Source organism: Mastacembelus armatus, chromosome 22 (genome assembly GCF_900324485.2).
Source record: "Mastacembelus armatus chromosome 22, fMasArm1.2, whole genome shotgun sequence".
Lineage (NCBI taxonomy): Eukaryota > Metazoa > Chordata > Actinopteri > Synbranchiformes > Mastacembelidae > Mastacembelus > Mastacembelus armatus.
In genome coordinates, this window is record NC_046654.1 from 21,186,662 (window position 1) to 21,206,937 (window position 20,276).

Genomic DNA, 20,276 nt, shown 5'->3' on the forward strand with positions numbered 1-20,276 from the left:
TAAATATTGTCAGAAAGTTTTTGAATTGTACTGAATTCATTTGATTTGACAGTCAGGTATTGATTACATGCAGATGTTGATAAAACTACTAGGCTACTTAAATATATATCACACTAACTAGTTAGACATTATGATCTTCCGGACCTTTGCTTCAAGAAATTTTCTCTAACTGGACCTCTTTAAATTTTAGTTGAATACCCCTGCTATAGAAGAACCCTCCACAATTTGAGACAAAAATTATTACAATAGTTGGCAACGAATGTATTGGTTAGTTAGGTCTAGTGATGTTTGCAGCAGCACACAGGGTCACAGCAGCTGCAGAGATGAAATGGCATAAGTGGAGAAGAGTGAAATTTTCCACATTTAAACAATTTTTACACTGTTATGTGGATAGTGGTGGTGACTTCTTGCTCAGTTTCTTCTGTTATGTGGTGAGAATAATCAGTCATCCAGTAAAATATTTATGGATCTCAGGCCAATTGACACAGGAACTTGTTCATCTTACTGAGCAGACAGACTTCTTTTTAAACTAATGTCAGTCCACACTGACTCTAAGACATAGGCATGAGACTCATGTCACCCTTAACCTCTGCGTTTTTTAGGGTCCATTTCTATTTCCAGTGACGTTGTTTTATTTTTTGCCGTTGTGCTGACAAAGCTGACGGTGAAAACGCCCCACACACGCTGCTTTTCTGATGACTGATGCCAGAGTTGGTGTGGATTAAATCTTTCTGTTTTCACTTATAAAATCCTGACAATGGCATGACAATCAAGTCCAGAGATAGTCTGGACTTTTTAACTCATGCAGCCACAACAGGGGACCCAACTGAGCACACACACAGGGCGGACTGAAACATTATTCAGGCTGGGAATTTGACTCTATCTGGGCAACTCTAAATGTGAACGAAATTGGTGGACAAGCAGGTGGACTGATTCTATGTACTATGGTTGCTATGTGCATCACAGAGAGACGCTATGACTTATTTTGGCATGGTTGGGACAGTGAAAGTTGTTTGATACAAGGATTCTGAGAGTCTGTCAACCTATCCTGCTGCTATGTTATTTTTTTAATAGTTTTGTTTTGCAGTGATAAGTCCTAACCACAATTGAATTGTAGCTCGTCTACGTGCTGTGGATTTGTTTTGGCAACATGTCCTCGCACTAAAACGCTGACATAGTACATGAACAACTCATGCTGTTTCCCCTGCAACTGTAAGGTTTATTTTACCCACAAATAATTATTTTGCTAAACATCTAACCATAACTACTTATTTACTTTCCTTTTTACTTGAACTCTGCTTTCTCTCGTTTGTGTCCATCATCCAGGCCAAAGAGGAACTTCTGGCCAACGGACAATCTGGGAATGACTATGAAGAGGATGAGGAAGAGGGTGTGGAGGTGGACGAGGATAGTGACCTGTTGTTGAAGGACGGGCCAAAGGATGAGGTCAACATGGAGGATGATCTGGAGTACTACAAAGAGCACATTAAGTTCATTGACAACATGCTGCTGGGTTCTGGTGCGTTTGGTAAGAAGATCTCACTGAACACTTTCCCTTCATCTTTGACCCCGGGTTGTGGCTCTTCCCCAACTATGGAATCTCCATATGAATGGAAGGCCCCCAAAAAGCCCCTCTATCCCACCACAACGCACTACCCCTCAGAACCAGCACCCAGCGGGCCCTCAACTGAGGAGTTTGACTACAGCTCATGGGATGCCATGTGCTACCTGGACCCCAGTAAAGCTGGAGAGGAGGATGACTTTGTGGTGGGTTTTTGGAATCCATCGGAGGAGAACTGTGGCACAGAACTTGGCAAGCAGTCAATATCCTATGATCTGCACACAGAGCAGTGCATTGCAGACAAGAGCATTGCTGACTGTGTGGAGGCTTTACTAGGCTGCTACCTGACCAGCTGTGGGGAGAGAGCTGCCCAGATGTTCCTCTGCTCCCTGGGCCTAAAGGTGAGCTGTTAGTTAATATAAGAGTTTGACATTGCAATTAAATAATGAAACCACTAGCCATAAAGTAGGGCTGGGTGAAAATGGCCTAAAAAAAATATCCCAGATTTTTTTTTCAACATCTCTGACACGTGCACCATTCCTCTGTTTGAGGTGCTGCAGTAAATTTGTCGTACTGCTACCTTTGCTTGCACCAGACTTCAAACACACTTTGCAGCGGGGTGTTGTTTGTTCTGTGTCTGATGCCACATAACCGAACCAGTTCCACATTACTGATGGCACTGTAACTTTCTTGGGAGCAAGTTCTTCCCTGCTCGCTGACATGTTATTTGTGTATCTCTAATATGGCAAACATGTGGAAGGAGGGGCTGAGCCCAGAGTCAAACATCAGCGGATGTTAAAGAGAAAAGCGATTTTCATTCAAACAAGCTGATGTAAAATACACATTTGAGTTAATCAATAAAATCCATTTATTGCCCAGCCCTACCATAAAATATAAAAACAATGAGGTAAAAAGATCTCCCACACTTTTCTTGACCAATATTGTGCAAATTAACAATGTAGTAATAGCAGTTCAAAGTGTCACACTCTGCCGTGATAAGTTGCCACTTTCACCACGACTGTTCATTATTTGTAGCACAGCACGTTACGCTATTATGTCTGCAGGTGACGCTCAGCTTAGACTACCACATACAGCAGACTGTGCATACACAGACCATACTGTAGCTCATATTATGTTGGATAGGTACTTAGAAACTGAAGAAATGGTTTGCTGTAAACTGTGATTATTTTGCCTAGATATTATTTTACTTTGGTGTTTTGGAAATTTGTTTGACTTCATGAGGACAATCAGTCAGCCCTCTTTCCTAAAACATTCCTTTGCAACTTCACTGCAAACGTTTTGTAAAGAACATATTTGATTGATTGATTATATTCCAATAGAACATAATTTTCGAATCAGTGACATTCTACCTTTTCCTACAGCAACAGTAACAGCGAGATACTATAGGGAAAGTTGGTGGAGGTAAACAGCACTGCACTTTAATATAGGAAATGTACGTTCACTCCCACTTGAAGTTGCACTCTCAGATAGAGATGGGAATTAGATGGTACACAGCAAAATTGCCAGTGTTAACACTCGAGAGTTTATAGTTTAACACTAGCGCTTTGACTCTGTAGGGATGTAATTTGTAAGCCACTGTACTAACTCTAGCAATGCACATTGTCCTGAGGACTGACTAGTACATTGCAGTCCCCACCTGAAACAAAGCAAGGCTGGAGGTTTTCATTGAAATTTAAATGCAGTTTTCAAAAAGTATTCACACCTTTTCAGGGGGAACACCATCTCCATGGCAACTACCTCCCACCCTCTCTGTTGATCAGTTTGTTTCATGTTTTACTGCAAAGGAAAAGGATTTTACTTTTATTTTACATAGCCAAAGGATGAACACAAATAATAGAATGTACGACAGAAAATAAAAACAGATACACAGCACAATATAAGCACACACTGTGCAGCACAGTACAAAAAATCTTCTGTGAAATCAACACTAAAAAGTGTTTATATGTGAACAGGTATTAGTGTTAACACTGTTGATATAACACTGGTGATTTTCTGTGTAGTTCACATCTCTGTATATGTCAACCAGTCAAAATGAACACAAAAGCTGTGAGTGTGTAGAAACTTCACTACAGAGATGAGGCTGTTTTGCTACCATATGTGGCTAAAGTATAATGTAGCACTCCTGTCAGTAGAAATACAGGTGCACCTCAATAAATTAGTGTCATCAAAAAGTTGATTTATTTCACTAATTCAATTCAAAACGTTCATATATTATATAGATTCATTACACACAGACTGATATATTTCAAGTGTTTTTCTTTTCATTTTGATTATTATAATATATAGAGAGAGAGTGCTAATGAAAACCCCAAATTCAGTATCTCAGAAAATAAGAATATAACTTAAGACCTATAAAAAAGGATTTTTAACAGAGAAATATTGGACTACTGAAAAGTATGAACATGAATAGCACTCAATACTTGTTGCATGAATTACTGCAGCAATGTGGCGTGGCATGGAGGCAATCAGTCTGTGGCTCTGCTGAGATGTTATGGAAGCCCAGGTTGCTCTGAGAGTGGCCTTCAGCTCTTCTGCGTTGTTGGGTCTGGTGTCTCGCACCGACGGTTGCTTGTACACCTTTTTCTACCACATTTTTTCTTCCATTCAACTTTCCATTAATGTGTTTGGCTACAGCACTCTCTGAACAGTCAGCTTCTTTAGCAATGACCTTTAATGTCTTAACCTCCTTGTGCAGGGGGTCTGTGATTGTCTTCCGGACAACTGTCAAGTGAGCAGTCTTCCCCATGATTGTGTGGCCTACTGAACCAGACAGAGACCATTTAAAGGCTCAGGGGAAACCTTTGTAGGAGTTTTGATTTAATTAGCTGATTAGAGTGTGACACCATGAGTCTCCAATATTGAACTTTTTCACAATATTCAAATTTTCTGATACTAAATTACTGAATTTTGGATTTTCATTAGCTGTAAGTTATAATAATCAAAATGAAATGAAACAAACATTTGAAATATCAGTCTGTGTAATAATTTATATTACTGAAATGAATCAACTTTTTGATGATATTCTAATTTGAGATGCACCTGTGGATTGTCTTAGTAGTACTGATTATGGATTGATCGTTTTTTGTTAATGAAGTTCAGCTTTACTATGTTATCACAATGAAATCTGTTTATAGATTCACCACTAGAGCTTTGTTTTATCAGCATTAACACAGTGTCTTTTATTTAATATGCATGGCTACTGATTTACTTGTGAAAAAAGTCATGAAGAGTTAATTGTTTTTCTCCTCTGGGACTTTTCCTGCTTGTGTACCTACATCTGTTACCATGGAAATACTTTGTCTTCATGTGTAGCACCAGATTACTCCCCTCCTCCAATGATGCAAAGTTCTGCACCACTGAGAGAGTAGCTATCATTTTATTGACCAGCTGTGCAATTGTTATATATATATCCTTATCTAGCATGTTTATTCGGTAGCCTATTTATTCAGTCATTCAGTAGGACCTCAACCTGTAGACTTAAAAAAAAAAAAAAAAAGAAAAAAGTTGCTCATTTTATGTAGAGCATAAAGATTTCAGTAACCCTTGGAAAAACCATTGCATAAACTCGAGAAAATGTGAATGCAAATATTTAATAACAATAATGATTAATGAAGTTGTGTGCGATATGTACAGTGTACATTTTTCTTCTGTTGTCTATAAAAATGATTAGTTAGCCTAGACATACTGAGAGACCAGGAATTGAACATAAGTTGTTGATGCGACAGCTCCTATAATCACCTCTATGCTGCTCATTGCCGACACAGATGCCTGAAAACGTACGCTATAAACAGTAATTTGGAAGAGTTGATTTCAAATGTTTAACCTGTGGTTTCCCCTGTCACTTTTTTGAAGTTTGACCAAATAACACCCAAATCTGTGACACACGCTACCACACTTGGAAAAGATGAAATTAACTTAAATTGAGGAGATTGAGAAAATTTTTAAAAGGTCCATCATGCAAATACGTTTACAGGCTTATCTTGAGTCTTTAAAAAATATGCCAAAGAGAAAACTGAATGATTTTTTTTATCATTTTACCAGCAGTTGTCTTCATTAACTTTAGGTGAGGACAGTTTTACCAAATGACATTTTGCTACTTTAGTCCTACAATATTCTGCCAATTTTGTGTTTTTCATACAATTGCCTCACAGCAAGAAGGGCCCGAGTTCACAACACGCCTTTCTGCATGGGGTTTGCATGTTCTCCCTGTACTTGTGAGTTTTCTCCAGGTACTCCAGTTTCCTCCCACAGTCCAAAAACATATATGTCAGGGTTGATTGGTGACTCTAAATTGCCCATAGGAGTGAGTGTGTGAGGTTGTTTGTCTCTATGTGGCCCTGTGATGGACTGGTGACCTGTCCAGGGTGTACCCCTGCCTTTCACCCAGAGAGAGCTGGGATAGGCTCCAGCAGATCCCTGTGACCGAAATAAGAAATAAGCAGGTATAGATAATCAATGGATAGATTGATGTTAAATTTACTTCTCTAACAGTATGTGTGTAAAACTGAAAGTGGTATTAAGGATGTATTGATGATTTGAGGTTTTTTTTTTTTTTTTTTTTCCTTTTTGAACAACAGGTGCTACCATTGGAGAGAGAAGAGAGACTCCTGACAGGAGCAGTGGCACAGAACAGTCAGACTGTTGCCATCGACCTGTGCTATGGCTGGCTGAAGATCCCACCACGCTGCATGTTGGACCATCCAGATGCAGAACGAACCCTCAACCACCTAATATCTGGCTTTGAGAACTTTGAAAGAAAAATCAACTACACATTTCAGAACAAGGCTTACCTCCTGCAAGCTTTCACCCATGCTTCCTATCATTACAACACCATTACAGGTTAGAATGGGAGTCAGTCAATTGGAGTCATGTGTTGCACCACACAAGCTAGTTCAGACATACTCCATAAATTAGATTTACACCTAATTGCCACAGTTAGTAACAATATGCCTTGCTAATGCTATGTCCATTCTAGCCTAAAGAGAAAAATAGGTATTAATTGATATGGTTGATAAAGATGAGATGGACTTCATTAATCCCCAAAGGGAAATTCAGGTACAGTGCATTCAGAAAGTATTCATTCCCCCTTCATGTTTGTAAATTTATTAAAAATTAAAGACTAAAATATCACTTTTCCATAACTATTCAAACTCTTTACTCAGTATTTATTAGAAGCACCTTTGGCAGCAATTACAGCCTCAAGGCTTTTTGGGTATGATGCAACAAGCTTTGAACACCTGGATTGGGAGATTTTCTGCCATTCTTCTTTGTAAATCCTCTCAGGTTCAGTCAGATTGGCTGTCCACTGACGGCCCCCATCCATTTTCAGCTCTCTCCAGAGATGTTTGACAGGGTTCGTCAGGGCTCTGGTTGGGCCACTCTAGGACATTCACAGAGTTGCCCCTAAACTACTCCTGTGTTGTCTTGGCTGTGTGCTTAGGATCATTGCCATGTTGGAAGGTGAAGCCTCGTCCCAGTCTGAGGTGCTGAGCGCTTGGGAACAGGTTTTCATTGAGGATATCTCTGTACTTTGCTCCATTCAGCTTTCTCTCAGCCCTGACCAGTCTCCCAGTTCCTGCTGCTGAAAAACACCCCCACAGCATGATGCTACCACCATGCTTCACTGTTGGGATGGTATTGGACAGCTGATGAGAGGTGCCTGGTTTCCTCCAGACATATTGTTTAGAATTAAGGCCAAACAGTTCAATCTTAGTTTCATCAGACCAGAAAATCTTGTTCCTGAGTCTGAGAGTCCTTCAGGTGTTTGTTTTGCAAATTCCAGACAACTTTCATGAGTTTTGCGCTGAGGAGAGGTTTCTACCTAGTCATTGCCATAAAGCCCAGATTGGCGAAGGGCTGCAGTGATGGTTGTCCTTCTGGAACTATGTCCCATCTCCACATAGGCTCTCGGTCACTTCTCTTACTAAGGCCCTTCTCCCACAATTGCTCAGTTTGGCTGGGTGAGCAGCTCTTAGAAGAGACCTGGTTGTGGCAAACTTTTTCCATTTAAATATTTTTGGAGGCCACTGTGCTCCTGGGAACCTTCAGTGCAGCAGAAATCTTTGGCAGCCTTCCCCAGCTCTGTGCCTCAACAATCCTGTCTCTGTAGGCAGTTCTTTTGACCTCATGATTTGGTTTTTGCTCTGATATGCATTGCCAGCTGTGAGGCCTTCTATAGAGAGGTGTGATCCTTTCCAAATCATGTTCAGTCGATTTAATTTACCACAGCTGGACTCCAATCAAGGTATAGAGACATCTCAGCAACAATCAAAAGAAATGGGAGACACCTGAGCTAATTTTCACGCTGTTGCAAAGGGTCTGAATACTTATGTTATATTTCAGTTTTTTCCTTTTCATACATTTACAAACAATTTTAAAATTCTGTTTTCACTTTGTCATTATGTGGTACTGAGTGTCGATTAATGAGAAAAAATAAACAATTATAGAATCAGGCTGAATACTGACAATGAAACTGAATACTTTCTGAATGCACTGTAGCCTTGTAATGCAAGTAATAATTACTTAGTAGTCAGTAACAGTCCAGTTAGTCGTCATCCATTGGCTAAGGTGTTGTATGGCCTGATGGCAGTGGGGATGAAGGATCTCCTGTATCATTCAGTCCTGCAGCTCAGTGTGTGTCAGTTCCAAAAGTTGTAGCTGTGACTCACAACTCGTGGCAGATACGCCACTTAAGAATCCTTAACATGTGATTGGTGCAAATTTTCAGTTCATTCAAAATGTATCTTGTTACTGAGTCTTAACTCAGTCAAACTTCATCCAGTACACATATATGCACAGATTTATGCAGGATTTCTGCAAAAGTTAAAAAAAAAATACAATCTGAATCTTAACACGTTCAAAATTTTAAAATGTCCTAAACACAGTTATTGCTCACAATTAACTTAAGTTGTGCTTGTATGTGTTTTTGAGAAAATGTTTAAATCAGATGAGTAGTACTGCCTGTTGATACTATATGTTTTAGTTCTTTCCCTTTAATCTGTGTATTTTTCACACTGTGTAAAAAAAAAAAAAAAAACAGAAGAAAGCCGACGGTGAGATATATATATATCTCACCGTCGGCTTTCTTCTGTTTTTTTTTTTCATATATATATATATATTTCCCGTCTCACCCCTATGGGTGGTGTGTGTCTTCCTCAATCTCGGGTCCTCTACCAGAGGCCTGGGAGTTTGAGGGTTCTTCGCAGTATCTTAGCTGTTCCTAGCACTGCGCTCTTCTGGACTGAGATCTCTGATGTTGTTCCTGGGATCTGTTGGAGCCACTCTCCCAGTTTGGGGGTCACAGCCCCGAGGGTGCCGATTACCACGGGGATCACTGTTGCCTTCACCTTCCACATCCTTTCTAGCTCTTCTTTAAGCCCTTGGTATTTCTCCAGCTTCTCGTGTTCCTTCTTTCTGATGTTGCTGTCACTTGGGATCGCTACATCTACCACTACGGCTTTCTTCTGTTGTTTGTCCACCACTACTATGTCTGGTTGGTTAGCCATCACCTGTTTGTCGGTCTGTATCTGGAAGTCCCACAGGATCTTAGCTCGGTCATTCTCCCTCACCTTTGGAGGCGTGTCCCATTTTGACCTCGGGACCTCCAGCCCATACTCGGCACAGATGTTCCTGTACACTATGCCGGCCACTTGGTTATGGCGTTCCCTGTACGCTCTGCCTGCTAGCATCTTACAACCTGCTGTTATGTGCTGGATTGTCTCAGGGGCATCTTTGCACAGCCTGCACCTGGGGTCCTGCCTGGTGTGGTAGACCCCGGCCTCTATCGATCTTGTGCTCAGGGCCTGTTCTTGTGCTGCTACGATCAGTGCCTCTGTGCTGTCTTTCTGTCCAGCTTTTTCCAGCCACCGGTAGGTCTTTTCGATATCAGCCACTTCTTGTATCTGTCGGTGGTACATGCCGTGCAGGGGTTTGTCCTGCCATGATGGTTCTTGCTCTTCTTCCTCTGCATCGGGCTTCTGTTGCCTGAGATATTCACTAAGTATTCCATCGCTTGGGGCCATCTTCCTGATGTACTCATGGATCTTGGTTGTTTCATCTTGGATGGTGGCTCTGACGCTCACCAGTCCCCGGCCTCCTTCCTTCCTCTTAGCGTACAGTCTCAGGATGCTGGATTTGGGGTGAAGTCCTCCATGCATTGTGAGGAGCTTCCTTGTCTTGACATCAGTGGCTTCTATGTCCTCTTTTGGCCAGCTTATTATGCCAGCGGGGTATCTGATGATCGGCAGGGCGTAGGTGTTGATGGCTTGGACCTTGTTCTTCCCATTTAGCTGACTTCTTAGGACTTGCCTTACTCTCTGTAGGTATTTGGCTGTGGCTGCTTTCCTTGCGGCTTCTTCCTGGTTCCCATTTGCCTGTGGGATTCCAAGGTACTTGTAGCTGCCCTCAACATCCGCTATGCTGCCTTCTGGGAGTTCAACTCCTTCAGTCCTGACAACCTTCCCTCTCTTTGTTATCATCCGACCACACTTGTCCAGTCCGAATGACATTCCAATGTCGTTGCTGTATATCCTGGTGGTGTGGATCAGTGAGTCGATGTCTCGCTCAGTCCTGGCATACAGCTTGATGTCATCCATGTACAGGAGGTGGCTGATGGTTGCCCCATTTCGCAGTCGGTATCCGAAGCCAGTCTTAGCGATGATCTGGCTGAGGGGGTTCAGGCCTATGCAGAACAGCAGCGGGGACAGAGCATCTCCTTGGTAGATGCCGCACTTGATGGAGACTTGTGCTATCGGCTTGAGGTTGGCTACTAGGGTTGTTTTCCACAGTCCCATCGAGTTCCTTATGAAGGTTCTTAGGGTCCTATTGATGTTGTACAGTTCGAGGCATTCCAGGATCCATGTGTGAGGCATTGAGTCGTAGGCTTTCTTGTAGTCAATCCAGGTGGTGCACAGGTTAGTCTGCCTGGTCTTACAGTCTCGAGCGACCGCTTTATCCACCAGTAGTTGGTGTTTTGCTCCCCTGGTGTCCTTACCCATTCCTTTCTGGGCCCCGCTCATGTATTGAGCCATGTGCCTACTCATCTTAGCCGCTATGATGCCCGACAGGAGCTTCCATGTTGTGCAGAGGCAGGTTATCAGACGGTAGTTGGATGGGACTGCTCCCTTTTGGGGGTCCTTCAGGATCAGGACTGTCCTGCCTTCAGTTAGCCACTCTGAGTGGGTCCCATCCATTAGCAGCTGGTTCATTTGAGCCGCCAGGCGCTCATGGAGGGCAGTTAGCTTCTTTAGCCAGTAGGTGTGGATCATGTCAGGCCCTGGTGCTGTCCAGCTCTTCATGTTTGAGACCCTTTCTCGGATATCTGGCATTGTGATGGTTACTGGTTCCTGTTCAGGGAGGTTGCTGTGGTCTGCTCTCAGGTCTGCCAACCACTGGGCATAGGTGTTATGTGATGCCTCCCTCTCCCATATGTTTTTCCAGTATCGTTCAGTCTCCAGCCTTGGTGGGTCGGCCCTCGTGTTACTGCCCTCCCACTGAGAGTACACCTTGGATGGTTCGGTGGATAACATCCTGTTTATTCTCCGCGCTTCTATTTCTCTGGTGTACCTCTTCAGGCGTGTGGCCAGGGCTGTGAGTCGTTGTTTGGCAGTCTCCAGGGCCTCAGGTATGGACAGCCTGCTGTATTTGTTACTGCTCCTTGATGGTGGAATGTATTTTGTGACCAAGCATCTCAAGGGACCACTGTTGCCGTGGTGTATATCAGCTTGTTGGTCTCGGTGATGGTCACAGTGGGGATTGTTCGTAATGCTGCATTCACATCTTCTAGTAGACTTTCAGAGAGTACTTCACTTAGTCTTGGTAACCGGCTACGGAGGTTCCAGGTGTCCATCTTGCCTACGATCTTCACTCTCAGGTCAGCTGCTCTTGTGTTGAGCGTGTCGGGACTTGTCATTGGGGCTTGGTACCCAATCTCGGGTGGTGGTGGTGTTGTTTCCCCCCTGACCTGGCGTCCTGGCTCCCCCTTGCCGTAGCATTTGTGTTGTATTTCTTCAATCTCTAGTTGTGATAGCAGCTGCCGTTTGCGGATGTTGGAACACTGAGCTACTAGATGCTTTGGCCCTAGTGTGGATGGTGGGTTTCGGAATTTCCATAGGTCCCACATCCTCTTCATGTAGCCCCTATTTATATATATAAAACCACACCACATTAAAATTTCGGGGCATGTCCAAAGCCTGGCCCCAGCCCAACCCACTCTGCACCAGCTCCTGCAACATCTGTAAGAGACCTCCAGACTTACACATTGTAGCTACAGTCCAGGAGATTGAGATGACAATGGGTGTGGTAAAATTAGAGCACAGCCTGACTAGTACTTTCCTGAGACTGATACTGTTATTAGTATTTGGGAATTTTAAAAAAATCATATAATATATGGACAGATTTTTTTTGTAGTTATGTTAGCGCTTGTGATGTTAGCTTTAGATACGTTTTCATGGTGCATTCCAATCTCATGAATCATTAGTGGGATACTAGTTAGAATTTGTTTCTTTCATTTCAGATTGTTACCAGCGGCTGGAGTTCCTCGGTGATGCAATTCTAGACTACCTCATAACGAAGCACCTTTATGAAGATCCGCGGCAGCACTCGCCTGGTGTGCTCACCGACCTGCGCTCAGCACTCGTCAACAACACCATCTTTGCCTCCCTGGCTGTCAAGTACGATTACCACAAGTACTTCAAGGCCATCTCGCCTGAGCTTTTCCACGTCATTGACGACTTTGTGCAGTTCCAACTGGAGAAGAATGAAATGCAAGGCATGGACTCCGAGGTGAGTCCTGTGTCATCTAGCATCTGTACTGAACAACAAAGCCTTGCTGAAAGAAATCTAATATCTGCTGTTGTAGCCCTCTCCTCCCCAAATAATACTCAGCATTGAAAAAAGGATCTGCATGAATAACTGGGCAGTCAGCTTCTATGACTCTGTTTCATATTCCAGTGATTTCAGTATTGAAGAGAAAATGCAGTTGGATTTAATTTGCCTGGAAATGGCTATCTTGGCAGCAGATCTCCACTCATTCTGCTTGAGAGGCACTTTTATGCCTTAGGGACTGCAGGCACATACACAAATATACTCCAAAAAACAGCTGAAAGAAATAAAGAAATGTGCTGCACTAAAAGTTACCATTGTGCTGCTTGTTCTTCATTCTGTAACAATAACATTATTGTTAATATATGTAGCACCCCCTACCTTTCTGACCTAGAATTTGGATAAGGAACAGCACCAGGTTCATAAACTAAATGCCTTGTGTTGTTGGATTAAGGCCCTCCTCTTTACCTACACTACCCCCCCCCACCCACCACCACCACCACCACCACCACCACCGCCTACTATGTCCGCTATTTGAATAAATCAAAAATCCCATTACCCCGTTCCTGTGTACTTTGATAATATATCTAACAAAATACCATAAGACTCAAAACGAATAGAAAAGGGATTTAACAAGTGAAATACAAAGTTTAATAAAATGAGGGTTTGCAATGATGATTTCAGATTTAGCCAAATACTTCAAATATAATAGTTACTGAATTACAATTCCCCAAATCTCATGCCTCCACACTGTTTTAAACTTATGACAGTGTAACCGGTTGAGCACTTTACACAGCCAAAACTGTTAAACTGAACTAAACATAAGTAACTGTGGGCCCACACACACACACACCACTACACCACTGTACTCACACACACACACGCTCCCCCTGCCCCCATATCCAGACCCGCTTGCCTTTTCCCATTTCCCAAAGTGTCCCCATGGTCACTGGTGTCCCACGACGAAACAATCCCCAACCGCACACAAACAGTGGCGAATGTGCGAAACTTTCACTGTGCAATGTGCAATGTGCAATGTCTGCTGTCTCAGTTAGAGGTAGCGTAGTCCCGTCGTAGCTCTTTCTTCTCTTTTAGTGGGGGGTCCCCGCTATCCAGCATCCAATCGCCACACCTCATACAAGTTGGATTGTACACACCACGTTTTTCACGTGTCTTTCAAACAAACTTTGTTACATTACATAATGACGCCGTGGGTACCCAGAAACGTGACAGTATAGAACTATCACACCCTCATTCCTGAATTAGAAATGAATGTACACCACACATAACGTAATAAACATACCATATAATAAAATAAATGTTTTAACCCTATTAACCCATAGAGTTAGATATAGCATCCTTTGGTGTGCATTAACAGTCAGACTGCGAGTCCATCAGTGGACGGTGCCAGCTTAGAATTTTTCTACAGGCTCATGTTGGATCTTTTAATACCCTGTCGCACAGTCACACTGCATGTGCTAATGTCTAAATATAAATCTGGTCTGATTCATAGAAATGTTTTTTTAAAAATAGTGATATTGAAAAGATGGCTACCAGAGCATAATAGGTATGGCAGATTCTAAACTGGTCATTTCACAGCACTAAGTTTCTAATTAGAACAAGAGAAAAGATTAACTCATGTTTTAGAGTCAGATTTTAACTTCTGCAGATCTGTATATTTTGTCGGAGGCAGTCACACCGGTACACCCTTAATTTCCAGTTTAATCAGCAGCAAAATACTGCATTGTAGGCTGTTGTAAAACAAAGCAGCACTACAACACTAACAATACAGGGTAGACAAAACACAGTAAAGGAAAGGGTCAGCATTTGAGTTTATTGTAGCTTATGCTGATCCATTCAGCTATTGCAGAGTTGGTCTCAGGCTCCACACATCTCTGAACTGTGCATATAATTTACCTGGATTTTTTAACATTTGCATAAAACACATGAATGTTCTTTAGTCAGCTGTATCCCATAAATGCAGTCTTGTTCTATTTCACCCAGCCCTAAGCATGCATGTTGTGATGGCAAGGGATAAGAACTTTGTGTGTTTTGTTTCCTACTAGCTACGACGCTCTGAAGAAGATGAGGAGAAGGAGGAGGACATTGAGGTCCCTAAGGCCATGGGAGATATCTTTGAGTCGCTAGCTGGAGCAATTTACATGGACAGCAAGATGTCGCTGGAGACGGTGTGGCAAGTGTATTATCCCATGATGAGGCCACTTATAGGTGAGGAATAGTGAAAGCACATTTCACTATTTATTTTTTAATTTATTTGTTGTTATTGTTCAGCAGTGCATCCTGAGGATTTGAGTAATTTCAGACATTCAGGATTTTTGCCAGTTGTCACATTCCACATTCGGTTTTTCCAATGCTTCAATTTACTGTTCATGAACTATAACTGTATGTACTATCTTTAGTTATTGAATTGTGAATATGTGTAGTTGTATCATAAAAATAGTATGCAACTTACAATGTAGTAAATTAGCTATGTGGAGTAAAGTTACCATTACATTTAATATAAACATAAAACTTAGTTTTTGTCATGCGTTACTGTATCTCGTAACCTGGTAGGTGTGCGGCTAAGTCAGCTAACATTGTTTAACTGAATTAACACTGTGGAGCTGTAATCAAACACTTTCTCAGTCACAATAAGAACAGAACAGTCAGCAACTGTATTTGCTGACACGTTTGCAAAATCTATCATTAGTTAATAAGAAATTATAATTATTGATCATTATTATTACCTTCTCAGGGAGCTAAAATTAAATTTGTGGGCTTGAGCATCCCTAAAAACAGCCTAAAACCTGCTAAAAGTAACATTTCATATCTAGTTAAATATATTTGGCTTTGGAAAATAAGAATTTCAACTCGGCTGTTTTCTCCCATGATATTCTTCTTTTCATTCTTCCAAAAGTCAGTTAGCCTCCACTTGGCCACATCCACTGAGGTCTGCTAGAATGGCATGTTGATTGACACAAGGGGCAGTGTCATACATCACACAACAGCGCAGGGCTGCCTGCAGAAACACCTGTCTGTTAATTGGTTTAATATCCTCAGCATCGACTATTGCCGATTATGTTAAAAATTGCCTGATTAATTGGCCAACTCATTAATTCCAACTCTGTTTTGTGTTCAAATTGGTTGACCTCTAACAGTGAAAAACTGAATGCTTACAATGCCACTTTTTTTACCTCATAACTCTCTGCCCTCTTACCACTTAAAGAGAAATTCTCTGCCAATGTGCCACGCTCTCCTGTGAGGGAGCTGCTCGAGATGGAACCAGAAACTGCCAAGTTCAGGTAGGAAGTCGGTACTTGCACACAAAATTTTAATTTGATTTTTTGTTTTGAATGGTATTCATGTGGCATTACACACATGAAAGGCTAGACCATTCATAATACACTGATGTGGGGCACATTCCATGTTTTGAATTTCATAACTTACAGAGCTGCATAATCAATCTTGTTGAACTCTGTTCCAGGGATGTTTAAATAATTGGAATTACTCTTGTTGGACAAAATTGTATGAATAGGATTTACATTTGGATTGGACAGAATGAAATAGCACAGCAAGGCAAGATAGATACTTAGCCATAAAATTATTTTTTTCTCTCTGCTCTATCCACTCACCCCAACCGGTCGAGGCAGATGGCCGCCCAAACTGAGCCGGTTCTGCTGGAGGTTTTTTCTTCCGTTAAAGGGAGTTTTTCCTCTCCACTGTCGCCAAGTGCTTGCTCATAAGGGGATTTGAGTTTTTTTGTTTTTTGTTTTTTTTTTTCCATAAAGTGCCTTGAGATGATTGTATTGTGATTTGGCGCTATACAAATAAAACTGAATTGAATAAATATGATACACATAGCAAATAATTCTGTAAATAATTACATTAAAAATTAGCATAAAAGAAAGGAATTAAAAACAAAAGTAAAAATGGCAATTATAGCAGTACAACTGTACAAATATTACAAGAAGTTAAAAGTGTAATTGTGGATGTTAGACTTGATAAGTACTTCAACGCTTGTATAAGACAATAAATAAACATGGAGAAAGTGTCAAATAAACACCTGGGTCTTTCCATAGCTAATGTAAAGAAAGGCCCTGATATTATGGGATCCACAACTTGAAACCCTGTTGCCTCTCCTCTGCTTGCAGCCCTGCAGAGAGAACATATGATGGGAAGGTCCGTGTGACTGTGGAAGTCGTTGGTAAAGGCAAGTTTAAAGGAGTTGGCCGCAGTTATCGAATCGCCAAGTCAGCAGCGGCACGACGAGCTCTTCGCAGCCTCAAAGCCAATCAACCTCAGGTCCAAAACAGCTGAACTCCTCTGCCGAGCTCTCAGCATTAGCACCTAAGCTATTGTCGCTAACGGAGAAAAAGCAGCATCAGCTTGCCAGCATAGTGCGACACTAGCCCTGTATTTTCAGCCTGCGATGGCACAACCAAGGCAGCCAGGGAACACTCTGTGGAGAAGCAACAAAAGAAGCAGACTGGTCTCACAACAGATTTCATGTTGGATCTTTGAGGTTTTTTTTTTTCTTGCGCAAACACAATCTTTACTTTCCCTCTCTGCTTGGTGTAATCATGAGTGCTTTATTAACGTTTAGCAAAGTGTTTAAAAAAAGGTCAGGTCGCAATGTGTGTTCCTCACAGTTTTGTGTTTATTTTTTTGTTGTCAGTGAGATGAGGTTTATGCTTGTGTAGTATTAGACTGTACATAGTTCAATCAAAGGTATAAATCAAAGTATGTAGGAAGGAAGGAAAAAAAAAAAAAAACGCTAAACTCCTCAGCCTGTGCACTAGTGCCAGCCAGTTTTAAAGTGTTTTTTAAAACGCTGTTGGCAGACATGGCTAACAGATATGACAGGAGCAACACCTGGTGGCACTTCTGTTTAAAATCTGTCTTGAAATGGTATTCTTAGTCATTTTTGCACTTATTCCACTAGGGTCTGTTCTTTTGAGAAATGTGTGGTCACATTGACACCAAAATCATATTCGTAGCAAAGTATAAAGTAAATATATATAAAATACATTGATAATATTTTCAGCCTTAGATACTAAGGTTCACCCTCATATCCTGCAACCATGGATAGGAATTTCAACATTCCCAGTTACTGTAATTGTAAGTTTTTAACCGCACTTGAGGTTGCATGTTCTTGTAGTTCATGTATAAACCATGACAACTGGATGGCTTCTATAAATGTTTTAAATCGATTGATATATCTATAGCATATGAGAGTGAGATTTGATGTTTATGGCATTGTGATTTGGGTTAACATGTTTTGATGCCAAGAACGGATGGAATTCAGTTAGCTATTCTTGTGCACTAAAATGTCTTTCATTAGAGTGAATCATTCAGTTTTGATAAAATGAAGAGAAAGACATATCACGTGTACAATATGCTGCAGACTTTTCTACAAATTGGATACTTGTGTAGGATACACAAAATCTTTTCAGATACAGTCTGAGAAAAAGGCCAATTTATTTCAACACACTAGTGTTCCTCACATCCCATACCTACCAAAGCTATAGCAGGTGTGACACTATGAGGTTGAAGTCAATTCCTAATGAAAAGGATACCAGCCTTTTTTTTTGTGGTTTCTGTTCTGAAAAATTATGCTTCTTGCTAAATGTCTTTTTGCATAATCATCAATAAGCCCTTTTTTCACTTGAATACCTCAGTTAATTGCATGCATTTTCTTGACTTTTTTTCCCTTTGTTTGGTGCTATGTTTTTGTATTAAGCTTGAATTTCTCATCTTTTTTGCACTGTAACTATAATACCTCTTTATTTGACTTTTTTTTTTTTTAATCTGTTTGATTTGGTTGTCCTGTTTGTCAGCCATCAAGCTGTAGAGGAGAGCTGCATTTGTCTCTTCCCCCTCCCATACTTGAGGTTGACACTTGATTTTTCTTTTTTTTTTTTTTTTTTTTTCTTCCCCCCAGGTGGTAGAAAGTGTATTCTCTGCACATAAGTCAAACTTGATTTCCTCATTCTTTAGCTATTAGTTGAGAATCTGTTTTTGGCTTTTGGGTGTAAAGGGTTAGGGGATTAATCAGTTGAGGATAAGTGCTTGTAGAGATAATCAGATTGCACTCTCAACACCCAAAAACATAGAGAGTGGGAACTACTCAACTTATTTCTTTCAAACTATCTACAAAAAGTAAGGTTTGGAAGAGACTTGCACCTATGTGGTTTCTAAAATGTTTGTGTAGCTTTCTGAAATCTAATTGTCACATAATCTCAGCCACAGGTGCCTCTACCTCAAAAGACCGTGCACTCAGTGTTCATTTATGGAAAAAGACTGCAGTTCATTTCATTAACTGATGGTAAAATAAACTGTTATTGTGATGTCACATCTACAAGTATACAGCAGTCAGATTCAACAATCCCTTGCAGTAATTTGTTATTCATTTAATGAATTTTAGACTCGGTGCCTTCTCTGAGGGAGTTAGTATCAGATTGGAATCATATGTTATACATTGATTGAATGAATTAATCCTGATTTGAATGCGAAGATACAGTTGAAAATGCCTGTCCAGAAATTGCATATAAATTTTCAACAAAACATTTAAGACAGATTGCAGGAAACCTGTCCCGTCACAAGGCAGACATATTCATTTAAATGTGAACAAAGCGTCTGAGTTCCCTTTTTACTGTGTTAGTAAAGCACAATATTAAACAGATGTGCTAGGGCATAGCTGCATTATTTTTATTTATGTATTTATTTTGTAGTCACTTAGGGATAGCGCTGCAAGCTGCAAACAAAACACTGACATTACATAGTGTCATGTTTGAGTTCATCTTAGAAATCCAGCATAAGCAGTCTTCACTCTCCCTTTAGCCCTGTTAGTACATGTTTTCACTGAAACCTGCTGCTGCTGCTGGAAGCTGTGTTTGAGAGCAGAACTTGCAGGTTGTAAGACCAAAACAATGAACTGAAAAAGGTTAGAAAGTTTTGCAAAGCTGATGGGAAGTGAAGAGTTATAATTTCCTGTGGATTTGTCACTCTGAGTGGCACCTTTCAGATTATATATTCGCTTGATTGGCTGTTAATGTATTTTTGCAGCTTTAAGCTAACATTACTCAGGGCTTTATTTTTGTTTTTCAGTTAGAATGTAGTTTAAAAGCTTTTATTATTCAGTGTTTTCATTGTGTTCATAGTTCTTAATAAATATGTTCTTAGTCATGTCAGCCATTTACTGTAATCAGGATGGCTGAAGTTACAGCATATGTTGTTGCTGATTTCAGTCTCTCTGGCCTGTGCTAAAAATTTATTACAATCAACAGGAATAGAAGACCTGTAGCAGTTAGTCTGGAACCAAGCGTGAACCAGATGTGCAGCATTGATATGACATCAATATTGTGTAGTAGTAATAACTACTAGTACTTATAGAAAAGCCCTAGTGTGAAGAACACACAGACTGTCAAAGCCTGAAGGCACAAATATATATAAAATTATAGCTCCTGCAGTCTCTTGTAGTTCATACTGCAAGTATTAAGTTCATTAGTTCAGCAGATTCATATTCAGCTTATAAACACAAAGCATGAATTCTGATTTGTCCTTGTTGGTCCAGCCTTTGCTTTGGCTGATCTGTTCTAATCTCTATTTTAATGTCTAAACAGGTGAATCTTATTTCTAATGTTGTTTTCTTTTTTTTTTTTTCTTTTTTTTTTTCTGATCCCTCTTTGGGTGCCATACATTTCATATTTTAGGTGCCACGGATATGGATAGTGTGAATTTGTGAAATCCTTCAGTTCTCGTGAGAAGTCGGTGTGAACTCAGTCACACCATGTTAACTTTACTCTGTCGTTATCAGAGTGCAATCTGTGATTTCTCAAGCATGTCTGACCCTCTGTAATCTACCTATGTAAGC

At 40.8% G+C, this 20,276-nt stretch overlaps 1 protein-coding gene across 4 annotated transcripts in view; it reads left to right on the top strand.

The window, feature by feature from the left end:
* Positions 1–18,755, top strand: part of dicer1 (dicer 1, ribonuclease type III) — a 66,432-nt gene extending 47,677 nt beyond the window's left edge. For all 4 annotated transcript variants that reach the window (XM_026303471.2, XM_026303721.2, XM_026303554.2 and 1 more), the window contains 6 exons: positions 1,327–1,962; positions 6,160–6,421; positions 12,096–12,364; positions 14,470–14,632; positions 15,630–15,705; positions 16,555–18,755. In XM_026303471.2, the coding sequence (XP_026159256.1) occupies positions 1,327–1,962; positions 6,160–6,421; positions 12,096–12,364; positions 14,470–14,632; positions 15,630–15,705; positions 16,555–16,720 (1,572 nt within the window). In that variant the 3' untranslated portion in view covers positions 16,721–18,755. The remainder of the gene's footprint in view (positions 1–1,326; positions 1,963–6,159; positions 6,422–12,095; positions 12,365–14,469; positions 14,633–15,629; positions 15,706–16,554) is intronic.
* The last annotated feature ends 1,521 nt before the right edge of the window (positions 18,756–20,276 follow it).